General features: G+C 43.0%; 1 protein-coding gene across 6 annotated transcripts in view; it reads right to left on the bottom strand.

Moving 5' to 3' along the window:
* LOC139535572 (FERM domain-containing protein 4B-like) overlaps positions 1-19,099 on the bottom strand; it is a 68,792-nt gene that overhangs the window by 14,973 nt on the left and 34,720 nt on the right. For all 6 annotated transcript variants that reach the window (XM_071335108.1, XM_071335110.1, XM_071335112.1 and 3 more), the window contains exons 6-10: positions 16,925-16,981; positions 16,528-16,550; positions 1,672-1,755; positions 683-748; positions 122-179 (exon numbers count right to left, since the gene is read on the bottom strand). In XM_071335108.1, coding sequence (XP_071191209.1) covers positions 122-179; positions 683-748; positions 1,672-1,755; positions 16,528-16,550; positions 16,925-16,981 — 288 coding nt within the window. The remainder of the gene's footprint in view (positions 1-121; positions 180-682; positions 749-1,671; positions 1,756-16,527; positions 16,551-16,924; positions 16,982-19,099) is intronic.

The raw sequence follows: 19,099 nt of genomic DNA, 5'->3' as shown, positions 1-19,099 counted from the left end.
CTGGTATCGTGACAACTCTACTTCTTAATCTCAAACAATGTTAGTCAGATGGGAACGCAAACATGAACACAACAGTACAGATGTTGTATGCCTTCTGTTTGATACAGAGTGCAGCTCTTACCTTTACTGGATAATAATGGACTCCATATGTAGGGAGGGACTCAACTAAGGCCAAATACCTTCAAAACAGAGGGAGACACGTTAGCAGTAATTCAGGCAGTTACACTTCATCGATGTCTGTGAGCGGCCATTGCACAGAGGTTAGAATGGGCTTTAAGCCCCAGTCATTTAGCAGACTGTCATTTACAGTGGCAGAGCCATCGATTTCTATACATGGCCTTGACAGAGAGAAGAAGGACAGTCCACTGATCGACTCAAATCATACACCCCGGGTGTGGATGACCTCGCTAGGCTAATCTCTCCCAGGTAAAACAAAGCAGACCACTGCCACACACTTCTGGCTGCCCACAGTAAGAGCTAGCTGTCCCCTAATTAAATGACACATTCTGGTAGCGCAACAGCAATCCCCTTTAAACAACAACAGCCAGGAGTAGCCTCTACAGAGGGGGCTGCGGAGGGAGCAGTGCTGAAGAACGTGCTGGACTAGAGGTGCACAGCAGCTCATTTCCTCCATGCACTTGACCCAGATGAACATAAAAGGATAATTCAGTACGTTACTTACTGCACAATGGCTTGCCCTCTGCTGAGGCCCTTCAGGTTCTCGTGGCACTCGATCACTCGGTCTTCACTGTAACAGAGAAATAAAAGCTGTAATGATTAATCCATCACCGATTGTAACATCCCCAAACTGAGGGATGTGGTGAGACAGTCCTTCCCTGACACACATTCTGCCTGTTCATGCAGACAATTCTGGCTGGCCTACGGACCTGGCCAGCCAATGGATCTCATTTCTCTCTCTCAGCTTCCACACACATCCCATCTCATTCCCACTGCAATCATCCAGCATGGATTGATTCAGAGGGGTTGGGTTAAATGTGGAAGACACATTTTGGTTGAATGCATTCAGTTCTGCAACTGACTAAGTATCCCTTTTCCCTTTCCTTAACAGTATGGAGGGATTGCAGCGCGTGCGCACTCTCACACACAACCCTGTAATTCCAATCTGCCCATTGATCCAACTCCAGCTGCTGTTCATCAGTGAGCGGAGCTGCAGCCTCAGATGACTGCTGAGGCAGAAGAAGACACGGCAGCATGCACTCAAGACACTGGCACAGAGACACAGGAGCTCTAAAACAGTGCCTGACCTGGCCTCCTGCCTCCCTCCCTCCCTCCCTCTCCAGCCTAGCTCCCATGAGGACATGAAGTCAGCACCTCCCTAGCTGTGCAGGACGCACTTAGAGCAGAGCCACTGGCCAGCCAGTCTAATTAACAGAGCACTAATGAATACAGCCCATCTGAGATAAACAGGCTGCTGGTACCAAGCAGAACTCTGGGTGCACATCCACCCTCATCTGCATGGGAAAATAATTGCTTTGTGCATCCAGGTGTTAGCTACAATTAAAAACCCTTTGATGGGAATGGGAATGTGGTGGGGGAGGGGTGGTATCGACAAGGCAGTGGTCTGGTATCTATGGGACTGTGTGTAATCCACTTGGATTAATTCCCCCTGTGCATTTGTGGTTAAAGTGCTTCTAATGTGGCACTGCTTACCAGTAAGCCAGGGAGGGGTGCTCTCTCAGGACTCTGGTAGGTAGAACTGGTAGCGTATTCAGGTCCGATCTGGAGCTTTCAACACTGGAAACACACGGATAGTACAAATGATTAACAGAGTTCGTTCACAAGAACATCATTGTAGCAGTTGTTTTGACATAAAAAAAAGGGGCATTTAAATCTTCAATATGAAAAAAATGCTCATCCAGATGCGGCACTCCTAGTGGCCGGGGAATTTAATGCAGGCAAACTTAAATCCGTTTCAACTCATTTCATTTTTCATTTAATTAAAAATTACAAATAAAACCTCTAGACCACCTTTACTCCACAGACAGAGACGTACACAAAGCTCTTCCTCGCCTTCCATTTGGAAAATATATTTATATTTGTTATTTTCTGAGCACTTTTTACTCCTTTTTTCCCTCCCCAATTTCGTGCTATCCAATTGGTAGTTCGTCTTGTTCCATCGCTGCAACTTCCGTACAGATTCGGGAGAGGCAAAGGTCGGGAAGAGGCAAAGGTTGAGAGCCATGTGTCCTCCGAAACACGACCCCACCAAGCCGCAGTGCTTCTTGTCAAAACTGCTCGCTTAACCCGGAAACCAGCCGCACCAATGTGTCAGAAGAAACACCATACAGCTGGCGACCGAAGTCAGCGTGCATGCGCCCGGCCACAAGGAGTCGCTAGAGTGCGATGGGACAATGATACCACAGCCGGCCAAACCCTCCCCTAACCCGGACAAAGCTGGGCCAATTGTGCACTGCCTCATGAGTCTCCCAGTCGGGGCCGGCTGCGACACAGCTCGGGATCGAACCCGGATCTGTAGTGCCGCCTCTAGCACAGTGATGCAGTGCCTTAGACCGCTGCGCCACTCAGTTGAACCATTTGAAAAATCTGACCATAATTCTATCCTGCTGATTCCTGCTTACAAGCAAAAACAAAAGCAGGAAGTGCCAGTGACTCCCTCAATAAGGAAGTGGTTAGATGACGCAGATGCTACAGGACTGTTTTGCTAGCACAGACTGGAATATGTTCCCGCGATTCACCCAATGGCATTGAGTATACCAACTCAATCACCGGCTTCATCAATAAGTGCATAGACGACATCGTCCCCACAGTGACCATATGTACATATCCCAACCAGAATCCATGAATTACAGGCAACATCCACACCGAGCTAAAGGCTAGAGCTGCCGCTTTCAAGGAGCGGGACACTAATCCGGACGCTTATAAGAAATCTTGGTATGCCCTCAGATGAACCATCAAATAGGCAAAACGTCAATACAGGACTAAGATTGAATCCTACTACACTGGCTCTGAACCTCATCGGATGAGGCAAGGCTTGCAAACCATTTCAGACGACAAAGGGAAGCACAGCCGCGAGCTGCCAGTGACACGAGCCTACCAAACTGGCTTAATGGCTTTTATGCTTGCTTTGAGGCAAGCAACACTGAAGCATGCATGAGAGCATCAGCTGTTCTGGACGACTGTGTGATCACGCTCTCCGTAGCCGATGTGAGCAAGACCTTTAAACAAGGCCGCAGGGCCAGACGGATTACAACGATGTGTCCTCAGAGCATGCACAGACCAACTGGCAAGTGTCTTCACTGACATTTTCAACCTCTCCTTGACCTGTAATACCTACATGTTTCAGGCAGATCACCATAGTCCCTTGTAACCAAGAAAGCGAAGGTAACCTGCCTAAATGACTACCGCCCTGTCGGTAGCCATGAAGTGCTTTGAAAGGCTGGTCATGGCTCACATCAACATCCCAGAAACCCTAGACCCACTTCGCATACCGCCCTAACAGATCCACAGATTACGCAATCTCAAATCGCACTCCACACTGCACTTTCCCACCTGGACAAAAGGAACACCTGTGAGAATGCTGTTCATTGACTACAGCGCAGCGTTCAACACCATAGTACCCACAAAGATCATCACTAAGCTAAAACACCTTCTGCAACTGGATCCTGGACTTTGACTGGCCACCCCCAGGTGTTAAGGGTTGGCAACAACACATCTGCCACGCTGATCCTCAACACAATGGCCCCTCAGGGGTGCGTGCTTAGTCCCCACCCGTACTCCCTGTTCACCAACGACTGCGTGGCCAAGCACGACTCCAACGCCATCATTAAATTTGCTGACGACACAATGGTGGTAGGCCTGATCACCGACAACGATGAGACAGCCTATAGGGAGGTCAGAGACCTGACAGTGTGCCAGGACAACAACCTCTCCCTCAACGCGAGCAAGACAAAAAGAGCTGATCGTGCACTACAGGAAAAGGAGGGCCGAACACGCCCCGATTCACATTGACAGGGCTGTAGTGGAGCGGGTCGAGAGTTAAGTTCCTTGGTGTCCACATCAACAAACTATCATGGTCCAAACACACCAAGAAAAAGTTGAAGGCACAACAATGCCTTTTCCCCCTCAGAAGACTGAAAAGATTTGGCATGGGTCTTCAGATCCTCAAAAAGTTCTACAGCTGCACCAGAGAGTATCCTGACCGGTTACATCCCCGCCTGGTATGGCAACTGCTTGGCATCCGACCGTAAGGTGCTACAGAGGGTAGTGCATACAGCCCAGTATATCACTGGTGCCAAGCCTCCTGCCATCAAGGACCTAGATATTAGGCGATGTCAGAAGAAGGTACAAAAAAAAAAAGTCAAAGACTCTAGTCACCCAAGTCAGACTGTCCTCTCTGCTACTGCACGGCAAGCGGTACCAGAGCACCAAGTCTAGGTCAAAAAGGCTCCTTAACAGCTTCGACCCCCAAGCCATAAGACTGCTGAACAATTAATCTAATGGCCACCTGGACTAGTTGCATTGACACCCCCCTCCCCCTTTGTTTTTACACAGCTTCTACTCTCGGTTATCTATGCATAGTCACTTTACCCCTACTTACATGTACAAATTACCTCAACTAACATGCACATTGACTCGGTACCGGTGCCAGTACCTCTTGTAAGTAAGCATTTCACGGTAAGGTCAACACCTGTTGTATTCGACGCATGTGAAAAATACAATTTTATTTGATTGTTTTAAGGTCAGGGGACATTTTAAAGGCTCCATAATAGCAACACTGCCAATTGGTCAAAATATATGTTATTATTACACTGTTTTTATACAAATGTCATTACTGGTATTACAATATCTAATTACTAGCCTAGATCTCACTATGATGACTCTCGGAGTTCAATAAACCCCCATATCCAACAATGACACCAGAACACAGATCATACGAAATATGAATATTCAAGTATTGTATAGAGTTTGGTTGATGCGTTTGTGGTTTTACAGAACAGTTAAATTCCCAAGTCTTACAGCATGAAAGTGATAACTCATAACAAACGCAAAGGTGCAACGTCTGAACATTTTTCATATTTTTATCAGGCAGGCTATTAATGCTTCCCAACAGACTAGGCTTAATATCCACTTATGTCTTGCCAAAGTGCCTCAGTGGAAGCAGATAAGAGCCCTTTTAAGTTAACAGAGGGTCTACCTTAAAAGGCAATTCAAATAGTTACATCGTGTCAAGGCCCCTTTAATGTACAGTTGCAGCCAAATACACCATTGCACTTTGTCCCTCCCTATTTCTTCTAAAATAAGTTGAACTTTGTCACCACACCTTACATGGATTTTAAGTTTACAATTTTAATTCCTGGGTGCTTTTTAACATGTGTTTGGGGTTGTTGTCCTGCTGGAAGACCCAAAACCTTTAAATGGAGACCGTTTTTGAACACTGGGTCGAACATTGGATTCCAACACCTGATAATCTGCTGATTACATGCAACCTTTATTTAACTAGGCAAGTCAGTTAAAGAACAAATGATTTTCAATGAAGGCCTACACCGGCCAAACCTGGACGACGCTGGGCCAATTGTGCTCCGCCCTATTGGACTCCCAATCACGGCCGGTTGTGATACATGATGCCTAGCGCACGTTCAAACCACCCTGGAATGGATCAAGAAGAAAATGTTGGAGTGGCCAGCGTAAAGTCTAGATCTGAATCACGTCCATAACCTATGGCGAGAGCTGAAAACAGCAGTTGGTGGAGGGCACCCCTCAAACATTGAACTGGAGCAGTTTGCTGCTGAAGAGTGGGCCAAAATGCCTGTAGCAGCAAGCTCATTGATGGCTCCAAAAATAATTTGTAGGCAGTTACCTTGGCCCCAGGGTGCCAATAATTTTGTCCATGCCAAAAACACTATTGGTTTTGCTATGTTGAAAATTCAATAACAAGGTGGAGACCAAAAGTTGTTTTATTATTACATTTCTACTTATTTTACTAGAAATAGGGAATTATTTAAGAAAAGTGCAAGGGCGCTAATATCTTTGGCAGCAACTGTATGTGCTGGTACTTATGACTCACAGGTAGGGTTGCAAAATTCCAGGAACGTTCGATACATTCTCTAGTTTTCCAGAAATCCTGGGAGGATACCGGTTTTCCTGCTTATTCATATCACATTCTAATTGTATTGGTAGAGTACACATTTTGCATCTGTTATTGCGGGTGTAGCGAAATGCTTATATTCCTAGCTCCAACAGTGCAGTAATACCTAACAATACAAAACAATGCACCCAAATCCCTAAAATGTAAATAAAGGAAATAAGAAACATAAGAACAAGCAATGTCAGAGTCCAGAATCGAAATATATGATTGTGTGTGTGTATGTATAGACAGTATGGACAGTATATTAACAGAAAAGGTGTGTACAGCAGTAGTTACAGTGCATTCGGAAAGTATTCAGACCCCTTGACTTTTTTCACATTGTTACGTTACAGACTTTTTTATTAATTTCACCTTTATTTAACCAGTTAGGCTTTGGGGATGACCAGTACAATATACCTGCTGGAGCGCGTGCTACGGGTGGGTGTTGCTATGGTGACCAGTGAGCTGAGATAAGGCGGGGCTTTACCTATCAAAGACTTATAGATGACCTGGAGCCAGTGGGTTTGGCGATGGATATGTAGTGAGGGCCAGCCAACGAGAGCATACAGGTTGCAGTGGTGAAAACGGATGGCACTGTGATAGACTACATGCAGTTTGTTGAGTAGAGTGTTGGGGGATATTTTGTAAATGACATCGCCGAAGTCAAGGATTGGTAGGATAGTCAGTTTTACGAGGGTATGTTTTAGAGGTCGACCGATTAATCGGAATTGCCGATTAATTAGGGCCGAATTCAAGTTTTCATAACAATCAGTATTTTTGGACACGGATCATGGCCGATTACAATGCACTCCACGAGGAGACTGCGTGGCAGGCTGACTACCTGTTATGCGTTTGCAGCAAGGAGCCAAGGTAAGGTGCTAGCTAGCATTAAACGTATCTTATGAAAAACAATCAATCTTAACATAATCACTAGTTAACTACATATGGTTGATGATATTACTAGTTTATCTAGCTTGTCCTGCTTTGCATATAATCAATGCGGTGCCTGTTCATTTATCATTGAATCATAGCCTACTTCGCCAAACGGGTGATTTAACAAGCGCATTCGCGAAAAAAAGCACTGTCATTGCACCAATGTGTACCTAACCATAAACATCAACCCCTTTCTTAAAATCAATACACAAGTATATATTTTTTAAACCTGCATATTTAGTTAATATTGCCTGCTAACGTGAATTTCTTTTAACCTTTCACGAGCCTCTACCCCGGGTCCGGGATCACCCCCCACACCCCCCACACACTGATTAGCATAGCTAGCATAGCTTCACAAGTAGATAGTAGCATCTAAATATCATTAAATCACAAGTCCAAGACACCAGATGAAAGATACAGATCTTGTGAATAAAGCCACCATTTCAGATTTTTAAAATGTTTTACAGGGAAGACAAAATATGTAAATCTATTAGCTAAACACGTTAGCAAAATACACCACTATTCTAACTCCATCAGTTTCTTACTCCTTCAGGTGCTATCACCAATTCGGCTCAACTAAGATATTGATATCCACTAACCAAGAAAAAACCTCTTCAGATGACAGTCTGATAACATATTCATGGTATAGGATAGTTTTTGTTAGAAAAAAGTGCATATTTCAGGTAGAAATCACAGTTTACAATTGCACCGACCATCACAAATCGACTAGAATTACTAGATAGAGCAACGTGTATGACCAATTTACTCATCATAAAACATTTCATAAAAATAGACAAAGCATAGCAATGGAAAGACCCAGTTCTTGTGATTTCAGACCATATTTCAGATTTTCTAAGCGTTTTTCAGCGAAAACACAATAAATCGATAAGTTAGCATACCACATGTGCAAACGTTACCAGAGCATCGATTCCAGCCAAAGAGCGCTATAACGTAATCACCGCCAAAATATATTAATTATTTCACTAACCTTCTCAGAATTCTTCCGATGACACTCCTGTAACATCATTTTACAATATACATATACAGTTTGTTCGAAAAGGTGCATATTTAGCCATACAAAACCGTGGTTACACAATAAAAATACTAGGAAATCAAGCCTCAATATGTCTGACGTCATCTATCAGAGTGATCTAGTTTAATTGAAAGCTAATCATATACTTGACTAAAAAATACAGGGTTGACAGCAATCGAAAGACAAATTAGTTCTTAATGCAACCGCTGATTTACATTTTTAAAATTATCCTTACTTTTCAATACAGGGTTCGCCAAGTGAAGCTATACCAAACAAAATGGCGAAATATGCGTTTAAAATATTTCGACAGAAACACGATTTATCATATTAAATATTGCTTACTTTGAGCTGTTCTTCCATCAGATTCTTGGGCAATGTATCCTTTCTATGTTATAAACGTCTTTTGGTCGATAGATGTCCTCTGTCCTTCGAAATGTCCACCACCAACGACCGACACCCCAAAACGTGTCCAAAGTTTCAGAGTGCACAACAAATAAATTCCTCAAAATCGCACTAAACGGATATAAATTGCTATAAAACGGTCCAAATTAACTACATTATGATGTTTTTAACAACTATAACGATTGAAAACATGACCGGAGAAATATTGCTGGTCAGACAACGATTTGGAACGAGGCAAGTCCGATGGCCTTCACGCTTCAGGCGCACGACGAGAAAGGGCGGTCCCTATACATTTTGGTCTTTTATAATGGCTGTGAATGTCCCATCGATTTCATTCAAAACGTGATGACGTACAGACACCCAGAGGAAGACGTAGGCAGTGTCGGTTTCTTCATAGCATTCACTGTCGCCTTAAAAACAGACTCCAGATCAGAGGTAAAAATTTCTGAAATCTGAACCCTGTCATGAAAAGTGCTGTAGAAATTGTTCTGTACCACTCAGAGACAAAATTCCAACTTCTATAGAAACTAGAAGGTGTTTTCTATCCAATAATAACAATAATATGCATATTGTACGATCAAGAATTTAGCACGAGGCAGTTTAATTTGGAGACCCAAATATGCTAATGCGGAACAGCACCCCCTATAGTTGCAAGAAGTTAACTAGGGAAATTGTGTCACGTCTCTTGCGTTCTGTGCAACAGAGTCAGGGTATATGCAGCAGTTTGGGCCGCCTGGCTCGTTGCAAACTAATTTGCGGAACTAAATACGGAACGGTTCCGTATTTCACTGAAAGAATAAACGTTTTGTTTTCGAAATGACAGTTTCCGGATTTGACTATATTATTGACCTAAGGCTCGTATTTCTGTGTGTTATTATGTTATAATTAAGTCTATGATTTGATATTTCAGTATGACTGAACGGTGGTAGGCAGCAGCAGGCTCATAAGCATTCATTCAAACAGCACTTTCGTGCGTTTACCAGCAGCTCTTCGCTGTGCTTCAAGCATTGAGCTGTTTATGACTTCAAGCCTATCAACTCCCGAGATTAGGCTGGTGTAACCGATGTGAAATGGCTAGCTAGTTAGCGGGGTGCGCGCTAATAGCGTTTCAATAGGTGACGTCACTCGCTCTGAGCTTGAAGTAGTTGTTCCCCTTGCTCTGCAAGCCACCCACAATGCATTGAGGGTGGCTATTGTCGATGTGTTCCTGGTTCGAGCCCAGGTAGTGGCGAGGAGAGGGACGGAAGCTATACTTTTACACCAGCAATACTAAAGTGCCTATAAGAAAATCCAATAGTCAAAGGTATATGAAATACAAATGGTAGAGAGAGAAATAGTCCTATAATTCCTATAATAACTACAACCTAAAACTTCCTACCTGGGAATATTGAATATGTTTCATTATTTATTTGAGGCTGAATTGATTTTATTGATGCATTATATTAAGTTAAAATAAAAGTGTTAATTGTATTTGTCATTATTACAAATAAATAAATAAATAAATAATAATAAATACATTTTTTTTTTTTTTAAGTTTTTTAAATATATTATTTTATTTAAATCGGACGATTAATCGGTATCGGCTTTTTTTGGTCCTCCAATAATCAGTATCGGCATTGAAAAATCATAATCGGTCGACATCTAGTTTGTTTGGCGGCATGAGTGAAGGAGGCTTTGTTACGAAATAGGAAGCCGATTCTAGATCTCATTTTGGATTGGAGATGCTTAATGTGAGTCTGGAAGGAGAGTATACAGTCTAACCAGACACCTAGGTATTTGTAGTTGTCCACATATTCTAGGTCAGAACCGTCCAGAGTAGTGATGCTAGTCAGGTGGGGGCAGCAAATCAGTTGAAGAGCATGCACTTAGTTTTACTAGCATTTAAAAGCAGTTGGAGGCCACGGAAGTAGTGTTCTATGGCGTTGAAGCTCGTTTGGAGGTTTGTTATCACAGTGTCCAAAGAAGGGCCAGATGTATACAGAATGGTGTGGTCTGCGTAGAGGTGGATCAGAGAATCACCAGCAGCAAGAGCAACATCATTTATGTATACAGAGAAAAGAGTCTTATTCTAAAATGGATTAAGTTGTTCCCCCCCTCAATTTACACACAATAGCCCATAACGACACAGCAAAAATGATTTACACATTTTTGCTCATTTAATAAAAAACGTAAATATGACATTTACATAAGTATTCAGACCTTTTACTCAGTACTTTGTTGACGCACCTTTGGCACCGATTACAGCCTCGAGTCTTCTTGGGTATGACGCTACAAGCTTGACACCTGTATTTGGGGAGTTTCTCCCATTCTTCTCTGCAGATCCTCTCAAGCTCTGTCCGGTTGGATGGGGAGTGTTGCTGCATAGCTATTTCCAGGTTTCTACAGAGATGTTAATTCGGGTTCAAGTCTGGGCTCTGGCTGGGCCACTCAAGGACATTCAGAGATTTGTCACGAAGCCACTCCTGCGCTGTCTTGGCCGTGTGCTTAGGGTCGTTTTCCTGTTGGAAGGTGAACCTTCACCCCATTAGGTGTGCTCTGGAGCAGGCTTTCATCAAGGATCTCTGCACTTTGCTCCATTCATCTTTCCCTCGATCCTGACTAGTCTCCCAGTCCCTGCCACTGAAAAACATCCACACCGCATGATTCTGCCACCACCATGCTTCACCAGATGTGACGCTTGGAATTCAGGCCAAAGAGTCCCAGCTTGGTTTCAGACCAGATAATCTTGTTTCTCATGGTCTGAGAGTCTTTAGGTGCAATTTGGCAAACTCCAAGCGGGCTGTCATGTGCCTTTTACTGAGGAGTGGCGTTTGTCTGGCCACTCTACCATAAAGGCCTGAGTGCTGCAGAGATGGTTGTCCTTCTGGAAGGTTCTCCCATCTCCACAGAGGAACTCTGGAGCTCTGTCATAGTGACCATCGGGATCTTGGTCACCTCCCTGTCCAAGGCCCTTCTCCCCCGATTGCTGAGTTTGGCCGGGTGGCCAGCTCTAAGAAGAGTCTTGGTGGTTCCAAACTTCTTCCATTTAAGAATGATGGAGGCCACTGTGTTCTTGGGGACCTTCAGTGCTGCAGAGATGTTTTGGCACCCTTCCCCAGATCTGTGCCTCGACATAATCCTGTCTCGGAGCTCTACGGACAATTCCTTAGACCTCATGGCTTGGTTTTTGCTCTGACATGCACTGTCAACTGTGGGACCTTATATAGACAGGCGTGTGCCTTTCCAAATCATGTCCAATCAATTGAATTTACCACAGGTGGACTCCAATAGAGTTGTAGCAACATCTCAAGGACGACCAATGGAAAAAGGATGCACCTGAGCTCAATTTCAAGTCTCATAGCAAAGGGTCTGAATACTTATGTAAATATTTGTTATTTTTTATAAAGTTGAAAAAGAAATCTCATCCTGTTTTCACTTTGTCATTATGGGTCTTTGTGTTTAGAGTTGAGGACTTTGAGTAAGGCTGTAACATAAAATGTGGAGAAGGGGTCTGAATACTTTCCAAATGCACTGTATATAGGATGAGCCTTGACTATAATACAGTATATACACATATGAAGTGGGTAAAACAGAATGTAAACATTCCCGACTGATTCCGGGAATCTTCCAACTGGGATTTTGGGAGAATCTGGGAATTTATTTGAAGTTCCCAGAATTTTGCAACCCTACTCATGAGTATGTGTTTGTTAATGCTATCACATACACATTGAACGTTCCTTGAGGTTGGTGTGTACAGTACAGGTGTTGACTTCAATAATCTATGATACCAGTGCAAAGAATGAGACACAGGTCTACAATACTTTGTCATTTTGAATACCATTTCCTCTCACTTTTGAGTACCGATTAGTATGTAGAAGTCTGGAAGTGATATAAAAACACAGCATTAGCATGTTATCTCTCTGCACTAACTGTGCTGCATGTCACTATCAAGGTCTGTGATAGTGAACACTCCAAAACACACGAGGGGGGAGCACTTGCTCTACAATTACTGATCGCCAAAGAGGGCTATGACTTGGCAGGCCAGAGCATTGGAGGCCAGAACAAAAGCCATTCACCAGTTCTGGCATGCAGTGTTAAAAAGGTACTGTACAACTCAGAGAGCTTTTCAAAAATATGACTTGGCCTCTGGGATAGGACTCAGACAGGCAGGTCTTTCATATCTTTATCATGTTCTAAACTACTAGGACAACTTATAATACTTATGTTTTGGGTCCTTTTTCATTGAACGTATTGGATGTGTAAGCTTTATTTAACTAGGGAAGTCAGTTAAGAACAAATTCTTATTTACAATGACAGATGTACTAACAAAACAAAACGCATGAGCTGAACTTACATTTTCAAATAATCTCACTTGAGGTTTCTCCATCTTCAAAGTTAATGAAAAAAGCTAAACAATCACTAGCATGCAGAGGCCATAATGATCTAGTTATGTGAACCTGCTTACTCCACACAAAGGTGAAACACTACAGAGAGAGACTCACTTGAATAATTGCTCCCAAGCTAGCTGCTTCAAGGTTCACTGGTTTCTGCTGCTATGGCAGTTCACTGCTATGGAGTTTGATGGCATACATTTTATAGGGCGCTGGGCCTGGTGTTGTCGGGTGATCTACTCTGAAGCCACATCGCCTTGTCAGCAATCTGGAATTCATTACGATGTCTTATCTTCCTGCAGCGTGGGCTGGGGGCAACTCCTCCACCCAGCCAGCCAGCCAGCCAGCCAGCCAGCGTGTAGGCTAAACACTCATATGTCAGCTATTTCAGTGGGCTGAGAGTTGTTCATTGGAAAGGAAATCCAGGGAAAGAGACTGGTGTGAAAAGAGATGTGGTCCCCATTGCTGTGAAAGTCTCAGTAAAAGCAGGCTGAATCTTCACTCGAGTGAGTGAATTGACAGTGCCAGGCAGGGGTGCTGTAACTCAGGGGTGCTGTAACTCAGGGGTCCCAACCTTTCCCCCCCAGGGCCCCTTTTTCACATAGCCACTAGCTTGATTTTGTTTCATTTGAGGGACCTAGGAAAATTGTTATTTTGAAGTTCCTTTCCTGCAATTCTACATAGTTTGACAAGGCATATTTTAGATATTATTTTTAAATTACGTAAGGAAAATAAAGTCTAGACCCGAATAACCCAAATGTTATTCCACTACCAAATATGTTATGATAATTTACATGAACCCTAAATTTACAGAAAGTGAATAGATCAATTGATAGCAACAGAGTCACACATTGTATAAGATTACTTCCCAAGCAAAGTCCAATTTATTTGACTTGTCGACTTTAGGTCGTAACTCTGCTTCTGACTGTCGTAGAGACCAACCAAATATATTTGCATGTGCACCAGCGTCGTGTCTTCCTAGGGTATTTTACCGCTTGTTTCAAGCTTAAAGCGTTACGGATATATGCATCATTTTAGATCTGTATAAACAATCGCAAATTGTAAAAAATAAAATGCATCAATACTGAACAAAAATATAAAACGCAACATGTTAAGTGTTGGTCCCATGTTTCATGAGCTGAAAAAAAATAAGATCCCAGAAATGTACATCCCTGTTAGTGAGCATTTCTCCTTTGCCAAGATAATCCATCCACCTGACAGGTGTGGCATATCAAGAAGCTACTTAAACAGTATGGCCATTACACAGGTGCACCTTGTGCTGGGGACAATGAAAGGCCACTCTAAAATGTGCAGTTGTCTCACACAATGCCACAGATGTCTTGAGGGAGTGTGCAATTGGCATGCTGACTGCAGGAATGTCCACCAGAGCTGTTGCCAGACAATTGAATGTTCATTTCTCTACCATTAGTTGCCGCCAACATTGTTTTACAGAATTTGGCAGTATGTCCAACCGGCTTCACAACCGCAGACCACATGTATGGTGTCGCGTGGGCAAGCGGTTTGCTGATGTCAACGTTGTGAGCAGAGTGCCCCATGGTGGCGGTGGGGTTATGGTATGGGCAGGCATAAGCTACAGACAATGAACCCAATTGCATTTTAATCGATGGCAATTTGAATGCACAAAAATACTGTGATGAGATCCTGAGGTCCTGGTATCTGTAACCAACAGATGGATATCTGTATTCCCAGTCATGAGAAATCCATATATTAGGTCCTAATGAATTTATTTAAATTTACAGATTTCCTCATTAACTGTAACTCAGTATAATTGTTGCATGTTGCGTTTACATTTGTGTTCAGTGTGTGTATATATATATATTTTTTTTTTCTTCTTCAAATCAAGGAAGAACCCCACAAAATGTTGGCGCCCCACTAGGTTGGAAACCTCTGCTGTAATCCATAGACCTAATGTATTATACTAACAACATCTGACTGGGGGGGGCTTTGACCACGAGAGATGACATCATAATGGTTAGTCCCTCTGACACCTGGCAGTTTACAGTGGGGTCTGCACTCTTAAGACTCATCCCTCTTAGAACAGGCTGTAAATTGGAAAGGGGGTCTCCCTAACTCCTCCACATCTAATCTCAGAGCTGCAGGGCCCTTTGCAATGCCTGTCTTAAGCAGCATATGTTATATGAGGGGATTTGCCAACCTTCCTCCTCCAAAAAGGTACAAATGAAAACCATCAGAGAGAAAGGTTAATACATATTTTAAGAACAACTCGGGAGAGAGTAGGCTGGGCTATATAGTTGGACAGGCTGCCATCCACACTGATTTTACAGACTTTGTTGACAGGGTCTGTTTCATTGTGCTTTCAGTCAGGACAAAGTGCAGCACATCCCCACGCCCTCACAGGCTGAAACATTAACTCACGTAGCTGCCTGACACCTCAGGGCTAAAAAACATATGTAAATCACCCCTAACATACTGCAATACAAAGCTGTGAAGGGCTTCACTGGCCGGTCTGAATAGAATACAATCACCATCAACTCTGAAGCTTGCTGAGAGGTGGGCTTGAAAAAAAAAAAAGAAGGTCCTAGAGTTTTTGAGAGTACAAAGATGGGACTTTGACGTAGAAACAAACTGCATTTTCAGCATTAAATATCACTGTGTGCATTCACACCATACAATTCCTTACAGAGCAGAACACAAAGCCTTGTGTTCAGATAATGGCCAGGGGCCTCTAGGGGACCCAAGCTGGGGAAAACACCCCACAGGTTCAGCAATATAACCAGCTCGTCCACTCTGACAGGACAATATTTACAGATTACCTCAGCCCTCTCCAACTGACGACTAAAATAACAAACCTTATCACTAGGTCAAGCCTTAAAGTGCTTAATCCTGCCACAAAAACATATTAGTCCTAGTTCCCAAATAACATTCTGAGGGAGAAGACGAATGATTGTTGTTGCCTGCACAAAATAACAATCTAACCCAAGACATACTTACACTGAACTAGATGCAGGGAAAGGAAATGCAATAGCCAGGACACAAACTCAACAGAAAGCAATTGAGGTCAGGTTTTCCAGAGTAGAGCCTATAGCATTTGGCTACTGAGCAATGGAGATTGAAAACAATAAAACACGTCCCATTTAACACGCAATCAGAACTGAGCAGAACAACTGCATCTAGAAGCATCACTGTGTATGTTCTACAGATGCTTTCATCAACACGGAATATATAAAACAGGGAATATATAAAACAGAGTTGCATGTAAAGCAAATTCCAGCTCAACACCAAAAGAACAACATCAAGGAAATCATCAACTACTAAGATAAAACCCAAAATCTGAACCAACGTAATTAACCATTAAATGAGCCAGCGAACTTCCCTGCCAGGGTTGTCTACTGAGCTTTGACTCAACACCACAGGTCTCAAACATGTGGTACAAACTACATAGAAGCATTGATTATGGGGTAAATAACAAATGTGTAGATTGCTTACTGTAATACGACTGTAGACTGCTTAATTAAGAAACTTGAAGCTTACACAAAAGCGTGTTGGAAATGTGACTGGGTGAATAGCCTGTGTAAGGTTAAGCAATTTTGTTACAATTGTCTTTAACAAAAGAGGCATGCAGATCATAATTTCACACAATTGACTGTATTCTAATAATATTATTTATTTATCGATTTGGGTTGACATGAGTGAATCCTTACTTTGTGTAGTCTCCTTTGGCCTCCTGGGAAAAAAATAGCACCCTTATTAGTGAGAATGATGATACAACAAGTAGCCTACTAGCCTGGAGGATTTCACCAGCAATAGGCCTATGTCATTGCAAGTCTTGAATGTTCATTGGGACCACGCGAACACTTTTTAATCTCACTCAGTGTTGAATAGCATTACAGCAAAACATATAATTGCACGCTAAAGAACTACAATCATTGTAGTAAACGATTTCAATATTAAAGTGAAAACGTAACTACTACACATCTCTCAAAATAAAGTCCCGAAACCCCTAACCCTTTTTGTAACAGCGTGCATGCAGTGTAGATTCAGTTTAGATTCAAATCGCTGATGAATGACAACTCCACACATTTCAAAAAAGTAATTTACCTGCAAGGCGTAAGCAGCTAATTTGAAAACGTTTTCACTCTCCACTTCGATGATCTCCTGTCGTGAAAAAAAAAGGAAATGGCAAAATTATAGGGTGGAAAAACAAGTGTACGGCATTCGAACAGTAGCACTTGACTTGAGGCAAATCTCATTACCACCCGTACCTCCGCTCCACAGTTACCGACTGAACCATTGTCACTGAAAAGTGGGTGTGCGTGTTTAAGGTTGAGTCGGAATATTAGAAGAGTTTTTCATATTCTCCATCCACGCTCGAAACGAATTATTGTTATGTTGATAATAACATAGAACGAACGTGCATACAATAGTTACAAAAAGCCAGTATAATCGCAGTTATATATAATGTCAACACCCTTATAATCAAAATGGTACATTCTGAGAGCAGGTTCACGTTCCTCCAGTGTCCCAGGGAAAAAAAGTTACTCCTGGCAACGCTGGGTCACTATCCACAAAATACACGTATCCCATAACGTATTTATAGTGTGTATGATATCAAATGGATTTATTTTAAGTTCAATACAGGGTTATGAATTGGCGGTGTGGGTGAAATTTTTAGGTCAGTCGATGGAGGACAGGGCGGTGCTGTTGTTAGCTTGCTAGTAACGTTATCCTCTAAAGTAGAAAGGCAGACTTGCGGCTCAAGATGTAAGACCATCTCCGTGGCGTGGAGATGATCAAGGGCGCGTAAATACTTGGGTAGCCTCCCAGATAGGGGGTACATGTTTTGCTATCACATCTGAACTATTGGGAATGGGATCCATCGTTTCCTCTTAAGTAATTCAACAACTGTAGGTGATAAACAAATGCAAATGGCTGTTGGCTACTCAGACATACTGATGTAATATATATACACACACTGAACAAAAATATAAATGCAACATGTAAAGTGTCCCATGTTTCATGAGCTGAAATAAAAGATCCCAGCAATGTTCCATATGCACAAAAAGCTAATTTCTCTCAAATGCACAAATTTGTTTACATCCATGTTAATGATAATTTCTCCTTTGCCAAGATAATCCATCCACCTGACAGGTGTGGCATATCAATTGGCTGATTAAACAGCAGGATCATTACACAAGTGCACCTTGTGTAACAATAAAAGGCCGCTCTAAAATGTGCAGTTTTGTCACACAACACGATGCTGCAGATGTCTCAGGTTGAGGGAGCGTGCAATTGGCATGCTGGCTGCAGGAATGTTTAGCTGTTGCCAAATAATTTAATGTTAATTTCTCTACCATCAGCTGCCTCCAACATCTTTTTAGAGAATTTGTCAGTACGTCCAACCGGGCTCACAACCGCAGACCACCCCAGCCCAGGAACTCCACATCTGGCTTCATAACCTTCGGGATCGTCTGAGACCAGCCACCCGGACAGCTGATGAAACTGAGGTGTATTTCTGTCTGTAATAAAGCCCTTTTGTGGGGTTAGAACTCATTCTGATTTGCTGGGCCTGGCTCCCCAGTGGGTAGGCCTGGCTCCCGAGTGTGTGTGCCTATGCCCTCCCAGGCCATCCCAAGGCTGCACCCCTGCCCAGTCATGTGAAATCCATAGATTAGGTCTTAATGAATTTATTTCAATTTACTGATTTCCTTACATGAAATGTAACTCAGTGAAATTGTTGCGTTTACATTTTCGTTCAGTATAATTCTGTTAACATTTACATTTACATTTAAGTCATTTAGCAGACGCTCTTATCCAGAGCGACTTACAAATTGGTGCATTCACCTTATGATATCCAGTGGAACAACCACTTTACAATAGTGCATCTAACTCTTTTAAGGGGGGGGGGGGTTAGAAGGATTACTTTATCCTATCCTAGGTATTCCTTAAAGAGGTGGGGTTTCAGGTGTCTCCGGAAGGTGGTGATTGACTCCGCTGACCTGGCGTCGTGAGGGAGTTTGTTCCACCATTGGGGTGCCAGAGCAGCGAACAGTTTTGACTGGGCTGAGCGGGAACTGTACTTCCTCAGAGGTAGGGAGGCGAGCAGGCCAGAGGTGGATGAACGCAGTGCCCTTGTTTGGGTGTAGGGCCTGATCAGAGCCTGAAGGTACGGAGGTGCCGTTCCCCTCACAGCTCCGTAGGCAAGCACCATGGTCTTGTAGCGGATGCGAGCTTCAACTGGAAGCCAGTGGAGAGAGCGGAGGAGCGGGGTGACGT

This window comes from Salvelinus alpinus, chromosome 12 (genome assembly GCF_045679555.1).
Source record: "Salvelinus alpinus chromosome 12, SLU_Salpinus.1, whole genome shotgun sequence".
In the NCBI taxonomy this organism is placed as follows: domain Eukaryota; kingdom Metazoa; phylum Chordata; class Actinopteri; order Salmoniformes; family Salmonidae; genus Salvelinus; species Salvelinus alpinus.
Note: the sequence above shows the minus strand (reverse complement) of the source record. Positions and strands in the feature narration are given on the sequence as shown.